We start from the raw sequence: 20,447 nt of genomic DNA, 5'->3' as shown, positions 1-20,447 counted from the left end.
AAGCCCATTGCTTGCTTACACTGTCACCACAGAGCAAACCAAACGAAGCCCTTCCCACCCCTGCACCTCGGACCCGTGAGGGGCAAGCCGGGTGGTACAATCCCGCACAGATTAATCTTACGCCTGTCGCCGTTCAAAAACCAACCGTAAACAACCGGGATTCGACGTAAACTGGTCCTTCAAGTCCTTCCAAACGGAATCGCCGTTCTCGCCGGCGGGAAAGGTGAAGGTGTATTTCTGGATTAGTCGGGCGGTGGTGAGCCGCATGTCGTTCATTGCTAGGGCTCGGCCGAGACAGCTGTGGTGGCCTGCAGACGTCATTGAGGACATTGTTTCCATTTTTTGCATGGCTAGGTGCTACGAGGGGGTTGCTATGCTTATGCTTACCTGTTCCGAAAGGGGCGAAGGCGGCCTTGTTCCACACCATCTCGGGGTGCTTGTACCATCGTTCCGGGATGAATTCGAGGGCTTTCTCGAAGCAGTCTTCGCCTGGAAACTCTTTAAGTATTTGTTCATGCCCCTATGTCGGTTGACTTACGACGGGAGATGCAGAATCTGGGAGCGACGATTGTCGTATCGGGTGGGATATATCTTCCGCCAATGACAACCCCGTTTTCCAGTGTTTTGCGGTTTCCTCCTGTGGGAAGGGCTGGGTATAGACGCAGGGCCTCGAGGATCACTGCTTCTAAGTGCGGGCATCTTTGCGCGAGGGCTCGAGAGTCGTGGATATCGATGCAGCTGATTTCGCGGAGAATCTCTTCTGCGTGTTCGGGGTGTTTGGCTAATTCATAGAATAAGCCGGTGAGAACGGCGGCTGTTGGTTCGCTTCCCGCAACAATTGCAAGGATGCCGTCGCCTGTGAGCCAAGGGAACTGTTGGTAGTCCTCCTTTACATCTTCAAGGAGGTAATGGGCGACATCTCGGGCTTTGCCGGTGTCCGCGTGCGTCTACGCGTGGTGGGTAAGTAAGGGGGTTGAAAGGTCTCAGAACGCAACACGAACCTTTAGTCGATTGACCATCTGCGATTCACACCAAGCTACCATCCGGAACCAGTCATTCAAAATCCATATTCGTGGAAGAAGCTTGAATGCAATGTGGATGAGCCAGGGCACAGGGCTCAGTGGGCCTAGTAGGGATAGAGCCCGTTGAAGGAGAAGAATAATGTGATGCCATTCCTGTCGAGAAAGCATATTAAAGGTTCGACTGAAGATAAAGTCGCCCATGCGATCAAATCCTAGCCAGAAGAAGAGGTTTCTTGCATTGCTTGGGCGACCAGCAGCAATGTCCGCCTCGATGCAGCCATCGAGCTCGTCGAGAAGAGGCAAGATGCGGTCTTGATATTGATCCAGCGCTAAAATATATGGCAAGGGTCAGCACTCCTCACCTGAGATATATGCGCGAGCGATGACTTACCTTGACTTGTGAATCCTCGATTCCATTGCCGACGACGTCCAGCATGAACCTCCTTTTTCCGCGCTGTCACGAGTGACTGTTTCGGATGCAGCAAATCATACCAGTCTGACTTGACACAATTCCCCTGGGGCCCATCAATAGCCATAAAAACATCAGGATGATAGACTGTGACCTCGCTCGGGCCTGAGACATATTAGAATTGATGTGAAATGGACAAGTTCCAGACTTACCGGTCCGGATGAAGTCTCCGTATGTTTCATGTAGCTTCCCCAATACGAGGTAGTTCTGCCGATGCCGGGCGTGCCAGGCGTGCCATAGCTTGGTGACACAAGCCAACTTTGGTCCTGGGAATTGCCTGAGGCGATGGAAGAAGACGCGGTAAACGATGATGCTGGAGAAGAGGGAGGCGATGTACCCCAGAATCATCGAGGGTGCAGACTCGAGCAGGGTTAGAAGAGATGCGAAGCACACAACGTGATATATGAGAAGATCAGGTGCCCGGATATGCCATTCTCCATGAATAAGCAATCCATGGTGAAGCGCCAGACCCAGGGCGACTCCCATCGCCGAGTAAGTAAAGGGGCCCATTGCTGCGTGCTGCATCCGAGTAGAAGTTTGAGAAGAGAGGGTGACGGCCCCTCTGCCTATACTTTGAGCCTCACGGGTGAAAGGAATAAATGGCTCCGAACCAGGTAGGGAGGGTGTACAAGCTACCTGATGGTACCTGAAGAAACCAAACCATTAGGTCAAGGTTATAACAGCAATATAAAAGGCCAGCTCCCGTTGTCGAGACATGTCTCTCGAACGTGCAAGCGCAAGCTCATTGCCTCCCCGTTTGGGTGTTGCTACCGCCCCAACACGCCTATTGACCGTACCTACCCGCGGATAGACTTACCACGCAGCCTCAGTGGAGATGGCGACCATTCCGGGAATCTGGCGGTGGATGAGAGTGCCGCGCCTCATTTGGCAGTTCACAGAGAGTAACGTGCCCACTTTTGTGCTTCCCAACTCGAGCTTCGGGATACTTGCAGCTCTCGCGGCCCCCCGTCTGACCGACCGTCCCGATGCGCTCAGCGTTGCAGAGCTACTTCTGCAGGCGCTGCCGCGGGTCATGCTGTTCAATTGGGCCAATGTGTTCGTGTTCGACCTCGCCAATCAACGGCTGCCTGAAGCTCGACGCGAGGATGAGACCAACAAACCTTGGCGGCCGCTGCCTTCGAAGCTCATCAGCGCGGAAGAAATGCGGCGTTGGATGCTGGTGGCCATCCCCGCAGCCGTGGCCATCAGCGCAGTCCTCGGCGTCGGTCATCAGAGTGCGCTGATCCTCCTCACTACCTGGGCCTACAACGATTTGCGCGGCGGCGACGAGATTATCCGTGACGTGATCATTGCCCTAGGATACTGGCTGTATCTCTCCAGCTCGCTGCTGATCGCCGTCGGACCTGGCCACCACCTCTCGGAACATGGATACCGCTGGCTGGGGATGATGAGCGGGATTATCCTGACGACGATGCAAGTGCAGGATCTCAAGGATCAGCCCGGTGACCGGACCCGTGGACGCCGGACGGTCCCACTGGTACTAGGGGAGACCTTTTCGCGATGGTGGATTGCGGGATGCGTGCTTGTCTGGAGCATCGCCTGTCCGCTGGTCTGGCGCTGCAGGCTGGCGGGGTATGTGCTGCCTATGGGCGGCGGGCTGTGGGTGGGCTTCCACGTGTTGCAGGGGACTAACGACGCCGCCGCGTGGAGATGGTGGTGCTTGTGGCAGGGGCTGGTCTATCTCACGCCGTGGATGGCTGGCCGGTGAAAAAGCGACGGGGGTATGCCGTTGTTCTTTGTTTCAGCGTCGCTCGGCGCTGCTGGCTGGCGGCCACGGGGCGAATCGCATCGTCTTCTAAGCGGACGTCGGATTCAGGAACAGCCCCGTTGCCAGTGCGATCGTATTGATGACTTTGTTCTTTCAGGAAGGCGAGGGGTGTGGAGGGACCCTCGACGGAGAGGGGTATATAGAGAGGCAAGAGCGCCCTGTACATAGCCGCTTCTCCTTCCGCCAACGTTCCGAGTCTTGCATTGCCTCCGCTGCATCGCTGCATTTTGCATCCTCCCTCCCTCTCTCTGCCATTATGCACCTCCAGGGTCTCCTTTTCCTCCCCCTGGCACTGCCAATCGTACACGCCGGCTTTAAGGCGACCCGCCCCTCCTGCCGATGCTTCCCCGGCGAGCCTTGCTGGCCCACCGTGCAGCAGTGGTCCGACTTCAACGCAACCCTCGGCGGCAAATTGATTTCCACAGTCCCAATTGGCAGCGTGTGTCATACCTCTGGTGCATTCGCGGCCTACGATGCGCAGGGCTGCGCCGACCTGCTCGACAACTGGGCGTATCCCACCACCCATTACGAGAGTAGCTCGTCGCCCATGGCCTCTTGGTTTGCCAATTTCTCCTGCGACCCGTTCCTTCCACATCGGTCCTGTGAAATTGGCTCGTTGCAGCCGTATGCTGTGAATGTGAGCGGTCCAGAAGATGTCCAAGCGACTCTGCGATTTACCCGCAAGCATAATATCCGCCTGGTCATCCGCAACACAGGCCATGATTATTTGGGCAAGTCGACGGCCCCCGGGGCTGTGGCGTTGTGGATGCATAACCTCAAAGATACACAGCATCTGCAGTACACGTCGCCTTCCTACAACGGCTCGGCTTTACGGTTAGGTGCGGGTATACAGGGATATGAGGCGATGGCTGCAGCGCATGCGCATAATAAAGTCGTTGTGTCTGGCAACTGCGAGAGCGTTGGAGTGGCCGGAGGCTACTCGCAGGCGGGGGGTCATGGCCAGCTAGCCTCGCAATTCGGCCTGGGAGCCGACCAGGTGCTGGAGTGGGAGGTGGTGACAGCAGATGGAAAGCTTCGCAGGGCATCGCCAACGGAGAATTCGGATTTGCACTGGGCAATCACGGGAGGTGGAGGTGGCACCTATGCTGTGGTCTTAAGCGCCACAGTCAAGGCTCATGCAGAACTGATCACCTCTTCGGCCAACTTGACCTTTAGCGGAACGGACGTGGACCCAGCGGTGTTCTGGGAGGTCGTGCAGACATTCATCGTTGACATTCAGCCGCTGGTGGATGCAGGTGCCGTTGCCATCTGGGCAGTCGCCGGGTCTAGTTTTATGCTTACCCCCATTGCCTTCCCCGGTGGCAGTCTGCAGCAGTTGCAGGCTGGGCTGGCCTCGACGTTGGCCCTTCTAGACCAGCACAATATCACGTATAGTACGTCGCTTCTGCACTTGCTATTTTCGTATAATGCATTTCGTCCTGCAGGGTTGCAAGCTAACTAACGCTCATGCAGCGTATCATATTGAACAATTTGATACGTTCTGGGATAGCTATGCAGCCATGAACCCACACAGCAACATTACCGAAGCCCAGATTGGTGGCCGATTGATGCCGCGCTCCGTCATCGACTCGAAAATTCCGGCTTTAATATCCGTTTTGCAGGGCATTGCAGATGAAGGAGTTGTCATATCGGGCGTATCGCTGAACGTCTCCCGCGCTGCGACGCCACGGAATGCAGTCAACCCTGTCTGGCGCGACGCTGCTATTTCATTCGTTCTGGGAACGTAGGTATCTCCGAGTTACTTGTCCCAGGTTTCCCGGAGTACGTTGATGCTAATTAAAGTAGAACATACAACTACACCAGCCGAGCAGTCGATATTCACGGGCAATCTCTCATGACCGACGTCCTCATCCCACAGTTAACTACGCTCAGTCCCGACAGCGGTGCGTATCTCAATGAAGCTGACTGGAAGCAGCCGAATTGGAAAAGTGCGTTTTACGGAGAAAATTATGCTGCGCTCGAGGCTGTGAAGAAGAAGTATGATCCGCATCACATCTTCTATGCTCGGACGGCGGTTGGGAGTGATAAGTGGACGGAAACGAATGATGGACATTTATGTATTTCGAGGTAAATATTCGCGACACGTGAGCATACGTTTATAATGTGATGCAGCTCAGTACATATTCCTCATCTATTTCTAGTCGCTGCTCCGCGACTGTCAAATGGGGGATTAGTGTGCGCCGGACCGTGACTCATCACCTGCAATCTCCAGGGTCGCATAAATAACCAGATAGGTAATTAATTTGATGACTGGATATATGACCAGGTAGATGACCAGATAGGTGAATGAAAAGAAAGCAGAGTTTTCAGTACCAGCCTAGTGGCAATTAGCGCAGGCCGTCACCCATCGTTGAGGGCCCCGCGCTATCACACAACGGGACCAGGATCCCCGGCCATCGAGGCATTTTGCGCACTCGGTTTCGGATATCGTCCTAATAACCTGTAGAGCAGCGAATTCGACAGTTTCGCGCTCACGGCCTAGCTGCTCATGCAGGTGAACGGGCGCATTACGACGGGATGCTCTTGGAAGCAGCTCCCGCATTGCGGATTGTGTCAGCAGGAACGAAAGAATATCTCACTTGATTCGGCGGTCTTGACGTGCCACGTGAATAGCAAACTAAGAACTTAGCTCGCCTATCGATCGGGGGCTCTCATCGTTTCCAGTGACAGCGACAGGGAAGGGGATCGTTATTGCTTCCCCGTGCTGTTGGTATTGCGGAAAGTTCAGGCGACTATTTCAGATATTATGTCTGGATCAGTTAAAAAGATCTTATTCTAGAACTCACAGGGCAGGATTGTTTAGCACTTCGCCGATCACTGCTGCCACGGGTCGCACAGGAGGTTTTTCGGGATTATCCGCCATGATGTTTGAGAAAATTGTGGGGAAAGTTGTCGACGCCCGTGGACTTGTGAGAGAGCAAGAGGTGAACCTGTAAGACAGAGAAGGCGTAAAGTTGTTGTGAAAGTGAAGAGGGGTGAGTGAAGAGTGAGCTCATGGAGGAGTGAAGAAGATGAAGTTAGATGGAAAGAAGATGAAATGACATGGAGATTGGAAGTATTTATAGGCAACATGCGTGGGTGGTAAAACGTGGCAGAATAAGTGAGCCTGCTAGGCACCATTATTTATCCCAAGAAAGTCTCTATCTGATAATTATTAGTATTTTTCGGTCGGTCCTATAAAAGCCAGCTATAATAAAACTGATCCGCAGTATAGGGACCATCCCAAGCGGGCCGAACTCCGCTCGCTCCACGATCATCTCTACTGGCACCCGTCTCCCATCTCAACCTCATTCCGATATCTTCCTATAAGGAGAGGCACTTCACAGCCCCTCAATGTTGTTACTATGATAATACTAGCCGCAGATCTCCTACATGCCCAGCCGGATAGTGCCATAACCCAGGGAGACGCCTTAATACGATGCTGCTGCTGTCACAGTATTTCTGGGATTAGGAAACAGGAATGATTTCGGGCCAGACGTTTCACTGCTTTCACTGCTATGGAGGCCAATTCATAATATCGAAAGCGCCTCAGGTTATTCGGGCTCCGTTTTTTTGTACTGATGTACCCGGTGGCCAAGGACGAGCTGCTCTTTTCCAAAATTTCGACACTGGCCTTCGGGTCTGGACTGATCGTCCGATGTTTGCTAATGCCAAGGGGGGATTTTTACTCCCTACTGAAATAAGCGACTCGGTCATCGTGGTCCGTGGCGCTCACCCGCAACCCTGATTCAACAGTGTGTTGGGATAGTTCAATTATAACATAATTTGTGCGACGAAAAATAGATTCAGAATAACGGAATTCTGTATGAACAAATCCGCAGATCCTTTATCGTCCATTATCTTTCCTCCGCTCGCTACCTTTGGGTAATCCCGCCCCTTCCTCGAGTCCTCCTCGGAGTTTGTGACAATAGGTGCATGAAGGCGGTAGGTCAAGCTGACTGACCTATCCAGTGGGCGTAAGTGTATTGCTTCTCACGATCAGTATAACTTTATAGCTACTTTGATGGGAAGGCGGTGTTGATCCATGGATGGCGGCAATTTACATCAACACTCATCCACCCTGTAGATTGTTGGTTAGTCGAGAATGTATGTGATTGGTGCTTATTTTTTAGTTTATGATCGCCCTCAAGAGCTGACGCATATGGTCCCACGGCATACAAAGCCACCCCCCCGGGCCGCAGGGCAGCCGGCGCTGTTTCTCTCTTTTCTTTCCACTCGCACCTATCAATAGCAAAGGAGGGCACTCGTCACGTGAAACAAACAAACTCAATGGATGAAGCACAACGAGACTCAGTCACTAAATCCAACAATCCTCGTCCGGAGCATCCAATCGAGTACTGGGAAGAGCGCTTGCTAGGGAAGAAGTTTTACTCCGATGATGTCGATATCCCACCGGAGGAACAAAATGTAATCGTTTTGCGCCTTTTTCCATAGCGCAATAATAATCGCAAAGGCTAATATTATTTTCATGTCAGACGGTCGTCAGGCAGATTGATATTCCCGTGCCTACACGAACGCTCCCGGGCGCTGTAACCCATAACCGTAGATACGCACGGTATTTTGTAATCTCGTCAGGAAAGTCATTTTGATACATTGTGTTAATTCGAATTCGATGCCTAGGCTGAATATATGCATAGATCTGGATCGGTTTATTCATACCCTGAATTACGACTAAAGGGAGTGGGGAATTATTTAGAAAGAAAATCGGATACGAAAGATTGCTTTAATTTGTATTTCCGTTCCATGCTAGTTCAGATAAAGTATTCACTCTGGGTTGAGGAGTAGGTACCGGTCGAGCCCAGTGTGACATCATTTTACTTCCATCTAGCAAGCGTAAAGAGTGGCTGGAAATCATTGTCGTTAGTCGAGATTTGGGAACAGAGAATGGATGTGAACATACAAGACCAAGTGATATACTTTCCGTAGGCCATAGCAACGTAGTATCCATTGGTTAGCTTTGCCCATCCACTAGATTCAAACTGGTCAGTATCTTGGCACGGTAATCGAGGGTAAATGATACATACGCGTCTCCGTTGACAGTGGTAGTATCCTTGCGAGTAAAGCACTTGATACTAATCTTTGTGCCCTTTGAATACTGGCCGACAGCAGAGCAAGAGGTCCTGGGGCAAGTCCGGTAGCGAAGACCATCAACGAGGACCTTTCCGGAGACAGCTCGCTTCTCCAGGTCGCGAGCCTCCACCGCAGGAACTTCGTAATCCACAACGGCGAAGTCGGGGTGGTCGGTGGCCTGCGGGTCGGCGGCTTCCAAAGGCTGGGCCAGGGCCGCGATGGGCAGAAGGGCAGCGACGGCGAGAGCGGAGAACTTCATTTTGAGGGATGATATTAATTATTGTTGAGAGTGAACTGGCAATTTCTGATTTCTGATTCCTTCCACCTGGGGATGCCCAGATATTTATACTTGCCGATTTTGATGTTTTGGTCTGATGTTTCTTTGCCTAGGCCTCATCTTCCCATGGTCTACGAGAAAGCCAGTCGCAGGTTGGACTTACGAGCAGGATCCGCAGGGCTGGATTTGTTTTCCTGTTGTCGAGTTGCTGCCAAGGGGACGCATACGAGATCTAATCTGATATTTTAGCGTATCTTGTCGCGGGGGAAGGTAGCCAAGAAGTAGACGTAGCATCAAGGCTGCTTTTTGAGGCTTTTGAGGATACGGGATCCTCCAGCAACGCCTATTTCAGGAACAACCCTATCCCTTCTTGGCTTCTCGCTTACGCATCCGTAGCCAATAAGATCTCGGATATCGTATTCTGGTGGGAGTTTCTCGTAAATAAGGTTGTTGACGAGGAGTTCGTATATGCTCGCTGACTACGACCCAAGCAATCAGCCACTGAATGGTGGAGGGTCTTGCGTGAATAATCGGTTCATCTTCGGCCATGTACCTGAATAGGGCTAAAAATGCAATGTCGGTTCGGTCACTCTTACCCGTGACCTAACATGTGCTAGATATCGGGACAAGGTGTTGTGGGGCTCGTGTCTCACAATCCTGGGGTGACTCCGTACTCAGCATCCACTCCGAGGCATCTATCGTACTGGAGCTGGAGTAAGATGTGAGCAGCGATGGGAATATGAAATAGACCACAGATCATCTCAAGTTTCTTGGGCGTCCGCGAGTATACCAACGCCAGCTCATAATTCCACCAGCCAGCCATTGGGCGGCGCTTGAAAGTTTTCAGTGTCGAGCCGGGGAACCTCTTGTTTACCATCATCTCCAGCAATTTGTCGTATTTCTGGCTAGTTGGTCCGATACGACTTGATGCGATGCAACTATTCTCTTGACTCGTATATGGATCTGGATGATTTGTGGAAATCGGCCCTAGCGTCAACTGCATCTTCTTCGTCCAACGACCAATCGCGTGTCTTGGCGATTGGTAGGACTTAGCAAGTAGCTTCTAGAATCCGATTTCTGGAAAGAGGCACCTTTTCAAGCAAACACCTTCCAAAAACGCATCCATGGTAGTTCAACGCGCAGCTTCATATTTAGCGCAAGAACTAGTCAAAATATGAATCGTCGCAACATGGTACCTGAGCCTCGGCAATTAGTGCGGGTATGTTTATCTGGCTGCGATGAACCCCGCATCGCCATCTCCTGCAACCCTCCGAGACCCTGACTTTAGCAATCTGTAAAAGGAACGATGACCGAACGAATTGGCCACCACCCAACCAACTTCTGGGCATACGATGCCGAGACAGGGCTTGTTGATTTGTCGCGGGGGGCGCAGGGCACTCAGCTCAGCATCCAAACAACAACGAATCCGATCCGACTCAACCCAGACACGAGTGTGATGGTCATTGTCGACATGCAGAATTTCTTCTTGTCGCCTGCTGTTCGGCCCAGGGCTTCAGAACAAAACCCGACACCTGCAGAGTCAGCTGCGCAAGCACTGCTTGGCGGTGGAATCCAAGCCGCGCGCAGGCATGGCATTCGTATTGTCTGGCTGAATTGGGGGCTAACGGAGGAGGACCTGAGGAATGCGCCGCCGGGAATGATGCGCACCTTTGGACCGTATGATTCGTCTCGGCATGATATGAGCCACGCAGTGCCTTCGCAGGATGGCATGATTCGTGTCAAGAATCGGGAGTTGTACAAAGGTCTCGGTGTGGAAATTGGGTCCGTGGATCTCGGAGGTGGTCAGAAAGTAGAAGGTGGCAGAGTGCTGATGCGATACTCGTGGAATACGGCGTTGTATGGGCCCCTGGAACAAGAATTTCGCGCGAATAACCCCGATCATTCGTCTTCAGCCTCCTCGAAGCCCGATATTCTCATCCACAAGAATCGCACGTCGGGCCTCTGTCTCCCAAATTCAGATTTGGAAAATTTTCTGAAGGGAAATGGAATCACAACTTTGCTCTTTGCGGGCGTGAATACTGACCAATGTGTGGGTAGTACTCTGATGGACGCTGCCAGCAAGGGATATGATTGCATCCTGCTTCGCGATGCATCTGCGACGACGACACCCTTCAGCGCAAGCGAGACTTGGGAATGGAATGTCGCGAATTGCTGGGGGTGGGTAACAACATGCGATGCTCTCAAGGATGGTAAATTCAACTAAGCAGACGTTGAGAGAAAGAACCCGATATACATAGCTGCAGAACAATGAACTCAAATATACACTGAGCACCATCAGCACAGCGCTCTAATTGAAATCCTTCACATTCTGCCAGTGCCATCCACCCCGTACCCTCTTCACATCCCAAATGTTCGCACTCAATCTCACTATCCTTCAGCGCAGTGGTCTCAACACAAAGACCAAGTTTGTCGGCCTTTATCGCTCTGTCAGGGTTATAAGCGTCCATGAACAGACTGCGCAACTCCACATGTCTCTTTTTAGTACGACCGATTTTCTCATGTGCCTCAAATCTTTGAAATAAAAGGGCTGGATCATCCCGTTGTAGTTCAGAGATTTCGGCGTGGAGTCCTTGAAGACACCAGCATTCAGGTACGCAGCACATTCGAGCGCTAAGAATGCCCGAATTGGGCCCAGCCGAGAAGATATCTTTCATCTACTGTGTGACATACGTATCGAAATTATTATGCCAGTGTGTATGTTTTTCCGTCGAGAGTGATAGCGGAGTGTTCATGACCTTCGTCGGCGAAACAGATGTTGTCAGGGAAGCAGCTCTTCAAGAGGTTGCTTCCGGAGAAGACAGATTGGGATTGTTGGGTAGATAATCTCGTTTGATAGGCGATGCAAGTCTGTCGCCTGGATGGGCTGCCATTCGATGATGATAGCATCCCCAATACCCCCATTTCTTTCCGACCGAGATTTCATCGCCAATATTGCCGAGACCCATGGGCCCCGATTTTGTTTGTAACATACTGCGTTCTTGTCAAGTTAGGAGTCATAACCTCTCTCCACATGGACTTCCGCAGAGCCCACGAAAGCCCACGGCCCAAAGTCTGCTAAACACTGCAAACAGCCCGGTGTCCCGTGACTGTATAATTTGTGCATTTTCCAGCTGTAATATTGAGTATTTCGCTTGTAACCATGCTAGACTCTTTTTCCTTAAAAATGGAGTTAACTTAGTTAGTTAATCCTAACGCACTAGTACAAGGATCTACATTCTCGAGGCAAGGATGCCTTCTCTCGGCAGAAATACAGTGTCACCCCATTTTCAATAGTGCAAAGTATATACTAACAGCTTTTTCTTATCAACTTCTGAGCAATTTCTTGAGTCAATGAGAGTATTTAAGCAGTGTGGATTTTTACCATACAAAGAATGAACCCTCACCGAAAGAAACGTGTAGCCAATTTGCTGAATAATAGAATTAGGCATTTGCAGGATTCGCTCCGTGGCCAAACCACAAAATCCACACGGGGGGCTTGGTGCCGCCTGACAGGCTTCATGCTTTTCAAGGATCGGTAATACTGTGCGCTCAAGAGTATCTACGTACTCAGAGTCCCTTAGGATGACTATAATCGACCGGAACAAGACTACGAGGGAGATCCCGAAGGTATGAGAGCTTGTCGCATGTATTTTCACAATTAAATTCAACCCGGACTGGACACACAGATATCGTTAGGCGGTAGATCTCTGGGTCAAATATTTGATCGCCCTTGACATTCCGAGATAGGTTTGGATGACAGAGATTGTTCCCCGCCTGACCATGGATGTCATCTTGTATATTAACTTTTGATTTACATTTCCTGCACGTCTGGGACTAATCGAATGACACTACAGACTTTGAGCGCCCGTCACCAGTCTCATTGCTCGTGGTACTGAGCAAGTCACATGCTCCATTCAGCACCTTTTTGTTTCTTCTCGGGTGGTTCTATTCCTCGTCGTTTCAGGGCATCAACATGCGAAGCGCGCGTCACGAGTGTTCTTGTCTGGGATGTCTGGGGGTCGCCCAGGTGTTAGGGTTTGCACGTGACACGGAGCTAATGTATAGCTCCTGGGAATGGTTGGCTCTCGGTGGCCGATCAGTAAGTTGCGGCAGTTGACTGTTGCACTGCAGGGTTCGTAACAATATACAAGTCAATTATTGAACTTAGTTCTCCACTGCCTACTACTCGAGGTAAGCAATTCGGAAAGGGCTCTAGGGAACTTATTAAGTAGTAGGTAGACTGTCTCTTATCGATTTTTCGATTACCATTTTATGCGCGAATATCGTGCAGTTGCCCAACTTTACTCCATACATGAAAAATTAAATTCTCTCATTGACTTCTCCCCCTCTATTTAAAGGGGTTAACAGCCCCTTCTTCTGCTCTCCTCATTGTCCATTTTACTCTCAACTTAAGAAATTCTGCCAAATTTGAACCTACAAGGTAAGTGGTATTTCTATTTCTATAACATGTTTCTTCTCCTAAACAAGCCTATCTGAATATAGTTCGTTAAGCACTTGCACGAATCATAAAAATGAAGATTCATTCACTGTGGCTTCCCATGGTTATCAATCTGGCCTTTGCGAGCCGGGTTTACGACAAAAAAACAGATTCCAGGAAATATATAGAGGCGCGTGGCGAGGCATATGACAAATGCATTACCGAATTTGCGAATTCAGCAACTGCAGACCTGAAGAGCCAATTACACGACAATCCTGAGAGGGAACAAGCGGAACAATGCCTTGATAAGTCTAGGGTCCATTTGTTGCAAGAATGCCTTCCCCAATACACCAACGAGGAACCAGCTTCACGCAGAGTGCACATGAAGGAATGTTATGAGAGCCTTGTAAGTATCTGTCGCCTGTCTGACCTTGGCAACAACGTGTCACTGATATATAAATCTACAGTTTCCAGAGTTGAACAAATGTTTGAGTGATGCCGGTATAGACGAAGTTGACAGAGGACTGATTAAATCCCGCTTAGACGCGGGTCGAAATCAGGCTCTATCTGACGATCCGGAAATCGGCTGCAGGGACGACAAATGAGGGGCCACATTCTCTTGGAAGTCAAGCCGGTTCAACCCCTAGCTTCCAAGGCTGTGATCAATATTACCTGATCAACTGGCCAGATCTCTCTAAAAAAAGGCTGTCAGATGAGTGCGTGTGCATCCGAGGGGCACTCCGCAGATGAATGAGATATATCAGAACTACTCGCTTTACACGGTTTGTTTGTTTACTGTTTACGTTACTTCTGTTTGTTGTGATTATATCCTTGTTTGTGTATTTATGACTGCTCCTGATCATAGCTAGATGGTCAGGCGAATTCTAGGTGAATATTACCTGCAGACTCGACCCCTCGAAGCAAAGCCTGTCCTCGAGCGATTAATTTATGATTCGTCTCAACCCACAACATCCTCGGTCCAGTACACGACTAATCCAGTCATAGACCCTCGATGCTGACACATTCTTATCATCTTGAAATAGTTTAGGCCTATAACTAACTAACTAGTGAAGAGGGGAGCGCTCGATGGCTGCACGCGCTGAGACGTGTGGGTCGATTCAGCAGAAAAACCACCACAAAACACACGCGTAGCAATCAGGAAACAGCGAGAAGCCCAGATGTAGGGGTCAGGTCGGGGAGGTGCAAGAAGGTGTATTCTAGAACTAGCTATCCGGCCACCGTATACTGCCGGCTATGTCACATATCATGGATGGCAACCATGTAGTAGGGGGAGGTCTCCCCACTACACTAGTTAGTGTGCGACAGGGTGAATTATTAGTCAGCCTTCGAGGGGTAACGTAATCCCTAAGCGAGTGAGTCACCCAAGCGAGTGAGTCAGAAATCGCGATCGTGCCCCACCGCGTCAACTTCCTCACTTCAACAACCTACCATGCCTCCAATTCGCAGTCAATATTCAAGAAATTCTGTTGAGCAAGAGGGTAGGATTCAGCTCGCGATAAAGGCTCATCAGAACAAAGAAATTCCATCGATTCGCGAAGCTGCGCGCCGATTTCAAGTACCTCATGCAACTCTTCAACGTCGATGCAATGGCCAACCCTTTCGCGTCGAAACGCGCGCCAACAATCATAAATTGACTGCAAATGAGGAGAAATCGCTCCTAGAGTGGATTCTCTCTATGGATGCGCGTGGATCAGCTCCCCGACCTAGCATGGTGAGGAATATGGCCAATATTCTCTTAGACCTGTTGCGCTTTGATGATCTCCACATTGTAGTCGAGTGCTACGACTGTGGCAACTAAGTGGTCCTGTCGACCAGACACTCCGAATAGAAGACAATGTCGGACGTTGAGCATACGATCTCGGCTGTTAAATCTGTGGCATCGGAATGGATAAATGATTGCTACGTGAGACTTCGTATAAAAATGACCACGCCGGTGAGGTTGTTATCACATAACTGAATACCGCCTGAATGTCACGGGCCAGTGCCCGATATTGGTCACGTGTGCCACGAGACCTTGGCATATTGACATAGCGAAAACGCGCGGGAAGATCTTCTTCTTCAAGCTTTTTGTACACAGTTCGTGGCCTAGCTAGATTGAATTTAAGTCTTGCTTCAGCCCTTCACATAGATGGCCCAAAGACATTAACATCATGCAACTATAGTTCCTGTTGACGCAAAAAGCTAGATTGGGCTATCAACTGCATAATGGTGATGTAATGAGAGCTTATCAGGCTCTCAGCTGCACAATAGTTGCCTAGGAGAAAGACGAGGCTATTGTTGTGGGACCTTCATACAAAGTCCTAAGTTGGTGCACGGTCTGAGGTCTCACAAACATTTCTGTAGAATTTCTCTATCGCCTCTCGTCCAAACTTTATCTTAAGCGTTCTATTTCGCCCGCTTCTGTGTGAAACCTGCCTCGCCTGTCCAAGGCGCCCAGCGGTTCTCCGAATCCGTACATCCATTCTGTGCAATTCCTGCCCAGGTATCTACGCCGCTGTCCAGATAGTAAGTTATATTAAATGCACGTGAATAATGACTCATCCTAGTCGAAATGATAAGTTGGGTCTTCGAACTTCAATTTGAACATGACCTCGGAGACGACCAATTTTCTCACGTTACACGATCCCTCAAGAAGTAATTGATTCCCAAAGATTTATTTTGAAAATCGACCTTGTTCGCAGGAATTATGGAGTGGCGCTGGAACGACCGAAGCCAAACCGAACTAGCCTTTGTCGCTCTAAGCTCTTCTGGGGGTTACTGTATTGTATTATTTTCCCTCGTTGCTAGCTACTACGCCTGAGCGTTGCCACAATCGCATCAACAAATTTACCGGCCGCTTGAATCGAATCTTACCTCCACCAAGTCTTGTTCGAATTTCCTCCCAAAATCGTAACAAGCGTCGTCGTCTCTTCAACATGCAATATCATTTTATTTTTCGCGCTGAAACCGTGTGCATTGGGGTCAGAGATGGTAACCCTTGCGGACGAGCAGCACAGGAGTATGGCCGCTCCCGAGCGCTTCTTGAACTTCTTGAACTTAAAAACCGCGGCGGGTTTCTGTCTGAGCGCTCGTACCAAACATTAACTAAATGCATAATGTGTGAAAGATGCAAGACCCAGACTGGCCGGGCCCGGCGGTGGCTGGATGAGCAAGCATCCCTAATGTTCAAAAGCGAAACGCTCTACAAATGTCATGCCCACGAAGAATGGGTTACCATGAGGTTCAATGAGGTTGTGCGAGGAAATGCAAGTTGAGCCTTCCCCAGGCATTGTGCTGTCAGGGATTATAATTGCTGAATAATCCAATTTATGCGAAGAAAGTTGATCATTATTTGATATTCGATTCATGCAAATTGGTTAATTTACCTCGGAGATCAGTAGAAAAATTACGTGCGGATTACCCAGGTTGAATGGTGCTCAGGATAGAACTAGAGGAATCGAGGAATGGCTTTGGGCTGAAGGGCAATGATTCATACTGTATACCTGCTACATTCACCTTTGTTGTCATATAAGGCTATTTCGGCTTGGGAACTAAGCGGCACCATCGGGGAGTATTCCCAAAGGGTTTAGGAAGCCAATTGTCTTCGCACTATACAGGAATTTTCATTGTGTTCATTTTGGAGAAACAATCCTATTAGTCCATCTGAGGTACAACAACCCCTAACGCAGAGAAATGAACAGTCACTCTATGGTAGTGCTGCTTGCTTATTAAGGGAGACGGATCCCAGTCAGACCACTCTAACCCAGTGAACTGATACCGTCTGGATGCCCAGCTCGGCCTTGTTTATCACTGTTACTGCTCGCTTCGCCATCAGGCCTAACTTCATGTGTTTCCACTTCTTTGAGAAGAATATTGAACATTGCTTCGAACGAGCTGCAGTCTGTGTCGTCCAAACGTTCCTGCTGTTTCAATAGGTAGTCGGTCACGGACCCCAGTTTCCGATTTAATTCGTAGAGAATTTCGGCCATCCTCACAGCTTCTTCCAGATCATTTTCCTTCTTCACTAGGGACTGCTGAACTCTAGCGAGCTCCTGCTCATACCTTGCGGCGGTACGTTCGGCTTGGATTGCTCGTGTGTTCAGCGACGCGATGGTTCGAAGGATCTCCTACCGTCAGTCAGCCGATGCTCTCAATGCAAGTCGAAGCCATACCGAGGTGTCCATAGTAACTTGTGTGTAGTAGTTGTGGGAATAGAAGTGATGTGCGAGCACCTGAAGAAGATCTCAACAAGATTGCTGTGCTCGATCGCGACCTCCAGAGGACCTCCTATATATATTTGATCCGACAGAGTCTCGATTCGGTGTTATTGATGAGCAGTTAGGCAAGTCGGGCGTTCGTCTATGTTAGGATAGTGAACAGCGCGGCCGTGCAGCTGTGCGGGGAAACCAACAGAAAGTACTGACTTGAGACAGGCTATGATAATTTGTGCAGAATTGTACCAATATGATAAGTGTTGTGATTGAGTTTTACCAAAGAGAGTAATTTACGAATGCACTCGAACCCCTCTTTGCGTGTATCAACAAGCCTAATGACTACAAATTGTTATCGAACAGGGCTCCTGATTTTAATGGATTGATATAACTTGGTCTTGACCGGGACGTGGGTATGGAGAAATCGCACATAACGATGATTATGCGGCAGTTTTAATTTTTATCTATGAGACTAAACGATCCACTCATTTTGTTACACATGTGACAGTTCCCTGTCCTAATGTTCGATAAATCCTTCTGCAAGCACCTAATAACCAAATATGAACCAGTAAGGCCTGGTTGCTGTATCTTTTGGTATTGGGAAAATGCTGTCTTATTCTCTCCCGTCTAATTGTATCTTTTTTACAATGGTAGCCACTGATTCCTCTGAAAAGTGAAATTACCGAATCTTTTACCCTGGCATGAATAGTTTGAGCGGGGCTAAATGCAAATTCGCTGAGCGCTTCTCTCTTCAATCTGATACGTCTTGTTCTTGTCTTTTTCCTCTGCGCATTGGGATTTGAATTGCCGAGCTTCGGTTGTTACAAGCTTAGAAACCTGGCAAGAGCGAGGCAAGAACTTGTACAGTAGAGATAAGCAAGAAACAGTTTCGTGCACGTTTTGCACAGGATTCAGTAATACTAGTTTAGGCAGTCTTCATTTCAATAAATCGCGCACGTCATTCGCATATGGTTGGGAATGTTTGATACATTCCATGATAAAGTGCTTTCTGAGGACGTAAAATTCTTGAACTAATCCAATCGTTCACTTTCCAGTGATACATTCGGACAGAGAAAGAAACAGAAACTCATATATCCAACCAACTGAGACATCAAAAATAAATAATTGATACGTTGGGGTGACCAGAAAAAAAGTCTTTATTCCGTTTATTTTTGTCTCATCACGCAACACTTTCTTCTGTAGGTATGCAAACCTCAGGCAAAGTCCCAGTTCCGGGCATCACTTGGATGGACCTAATTGTCCAAGTGAGGAGGGCTCACAGTTCTCCAAAATTGCCTTTCTGGCCTTTATTAGTTTGGTGATACAATTCCATTGGTCTATATAACCTGATATGTCCCTTCAATGGTCTCTATGATCTGATTTTATCCTCATGCCTCCATCATGGTGGCACTGAGTGACTATATGCCAGGCATATCACTGGCTGATATTTCTGCAGGAAGGCACCGAACACCAGATATCTGTCCAAGTGTGGCTTCATCGGAACTCAGGATTTCAAACCCGCGAAACATTATTAATGAGTACAATGGCATACCTGAACAAAATGACAAGCGACAACACGACGACACGTGCTGCGCAGTCATAAATGCTAAAGAAAACTGCTACGGCATGGAATCTCCATTCGGTGGCATAGCCCTACAAAATTTTAACACAAGTGTGTTTGCAATGCTTATCAATACCACCTTAAATGAGTGAGGCAATCTTACAGCCTTAATCCATTCGAAACTGATCGTTCTATAGTTTAGGCGCTCGTGCGAAGTAGGTTTTCATCGCGAGCCCAAGAATTACGAACCCTTCTTAATCAGCTTTTAGCGGCATAAGTGAACAGTTACTGAGGCAACAGGCTTGGAACAAAGAAATTGAACGGGGTATTGAAACTATTGTGGAAGGCTTGCCCAGGCTTCAGGTTTTAGGGGATACGGTCGCGGCGCTAGAAGCAAAGCTGGACGACCTGATCCAAAGTAGGGTCGCAGAAAAGTGGGACACAATGCATGGCAATGCAGAAATCTGAAAGAGTTACCTGGATCCGTAAAAAGCCTATAATGCAAGAATTCCCCCCTAGGTTAATTTAGAAGCGGAATCCCCTTTGACACAGTGCTGTAACCCATTCTGAGGTGCTAGATGTCCGAAAGAATTGAGAAGATGTACACCAGATTGACAGCAGTTGCTGAGTAGGAGGCTTATTCTCCTGTGCTTAATATCCTGTGGTCAGTGGCTTGGACATTCGTGGTGAAAAGGTACGCCACGATGGTGGTATTAGCCGGGTGAGATGATATTAGGATTATATATCGAATTGCTTTGACCCACTGCCCGAATCCTCATCTCAGCACCCGTGAAGATCTGCTGTGACTCGGGTAAGATTATGACAATTAAATGTAATTTTTCGGCATAATTTCTAATAGCATTGCGCTGGACAATTTCATGCCACTTTGAGTTTTTATAATCTTTGAAGTGAATGATTCACTGCTGTGAAGGAGGTCGAGGACCATGCCTGTCCTCGTAGACGACCCGTACCCTTCCCGGGAGCGTAGCCGATGCTAACCACTTTTGGAGGATTAGTCATGGGGCAGTTGTAACACATTTAACTACGGGAAAGCTTCTCAGTCTGTGTCACTGTATAATTACACTGTAATGAAGGTTGACTCATCTCCTCGATGAAGCCTTGTCTGAAACTTCACGTATAATTATTCAGCATACAATATTCATTCCAATTCTCATGAATAAATATGAGCGCGAGTCTATGGGTGTGTTAGAGCATGATAAGTGGTAAGATGATAAAGAGTTAGGGTAATATAGGTGCGGGTCAGTTTGATGTGTTCAGTTTGTTGGAGATGGGAGAGATAAGTAATGGCGACTGGTCGCAATATGCTGTAGGGTTCAAGCACTGAACAACATTCGCAGTGTTTTGTGTAGCATGTTCGACAAGTGGTATAGCCAGCGTTTTGAAGGGGTTGTAGCAGTCTTCCCGCAAACTCCATTTCATCGCTATTAGATCCATCCTAAATCTGATGGTTTTAATAAATGAGCGTCAAAAGGTTTCCATATTGGTCAATATTGCTACGTAATATAAATACCCCAGCCTAACCCCGCCAGCGCCATTTCAAAGTAATCAAGTGTTATTGAAAGGTGCTG

The 20,447-nt window shown here is 48.9% G+C and overlaps 6 protein-coding genes across 6 annotated transcripts; 3 read left to right on the top strand and 3 right to left on the bottom strand.

The window, feature by feature from the left end:
- Positions 1 to 117: 117 nt before the first annotated feature.
- N7532_008808 (cytochrome P450) lies at positions 118 to 2,001 on the bottom strand (the record flags this gene model as incomplete). The annotated part of the gene is made up of 6 exons (XM_056621300.1): positions 118 to 308; positions 388 to 489; positions 539 to 947; positions 1,002 to 1,351; positions 1,414 to 1,596; positions 1,644 to 2,001. The coding sequence occupies 6 exons, from the start codon at positions 1,999 to 2,001 to the stop codon at positions 118 to 120; spliced, it is 1,593 nt and encodes a 530-aa protein (XP_056472106.1).
- A 325-nt stretch (positions 2,002 to 2,326) lies between these two features.
- N7532_008807 (UbiA family prenyltransferase) lies at positions 2,327 to 3,220 on the top strand (the record flags this gene model as incomplete). The annotated part of the gene is made up of 1 exon (XM_056621299.1): positions 2,327 to 3,220. The coding sequence occupies one exon, from the start codon at positions 2,327 to 2,329 to the stop codon at positions 3,218 to 3,220; it is 894 nt and encodes a 297-aa protein (XP_056472105.1).
- Positions 3,221 to 3,536: 316 nt separating this feature from the next.
- Positions 3,537 to 5,028, top strand: N7532_008806 (FAD-binding oxidoreductase; the record flags this gene model as incomplete). Its single annotated transcript, XM_056621298.1, has 2 exons — positions 3,537 to 4,674; positions 4,754 to 5,028. The coding sequence occupies 2 exons, from the start codon at positions 3,537 to 3,539 to the stop codon at positions 5,026 to 5,028; spliced, it is 1,413 nt and encodes a 470-aa protein (XP_056472104.1).
- A 3,097-nt stretch (positions 5,029 to 8,125) lies between these two features.
- On the bottom strand, positions 8,126 to 8,630 carry N7532_008805 (uncharacterized protein; the record flags this gene model as incomplete). The annotated part of the gene is made up of 3 exons (XM_056621297.1): positions 8,126 to 8,145; positions 8,202 to 8,269; positions 8,326 to 8,630. 3 exons carry the CDS (start codon positions 8,628 to 8,630, stop codon positions 8,126 to 8,128), a joined length of 393 nt encoding a protein of 130 aa, XP_056472103.1.
- A 1,324-nt stretch (positions 8,631 to 9,954) lies between these two features.
- Positions 9,955 to 10,872, top strand: N7532_008804 (cysteine hydrolase family protein; the record flags this gene model as incomplete). The annotated part of the gene is made up of 1 exon (XM_056621296.1): positions 9,955 to 10,872. One exon carries the CDS (start codon positions 9,955 to 9,957, stop codon positions 10,870 to 10,872), a length of 918 nt encoding a protein of 305 aa, XP_056472102.1.
- A 5,972-nt stretch (positions 10,873 to 16,844) lies between these two features.
- N7532_008803 (uncharacterized protein) lies at positions 16,845 to 17,270 on the bottom strand (the record flags this gene model as incomplete). The annotated part of the gene is made up of 2 exons (XM_056621295.1): positions 16,845 to 17,213; positions 17,259 to 17,270. 2 exons carry the CDS (start codon positions 17,268 to 17,270, stop codon positions 16,845 to 16,847), a joined length of 381 nt encoding a protein of 126 aa, XP_056472101.1.
- Positions 17,271 to 20,447: the final 3,177 nt, after the last annotated feature.

This window comes from Penicillium argentinense (assembly GCF_028826775.1).
Source record: "Penicillium argentinense strain IBT 30761 chromosome Unknown utg000009l_segment0_segment0, whole genome shotgun sequence".
NCBI classification, from domain to species: domain Eukaryota; kingdom Fungi; phylum Ascomycota; class Eurotiomycetes; order Eurotiales; family Aspergillaceae; genus Penicillium; species Penicillium argentinense.
Note: the sequence above shows the minus strand (reverse complement) of the source record. Positions and strands in the feature narration are given on the sequence as shown.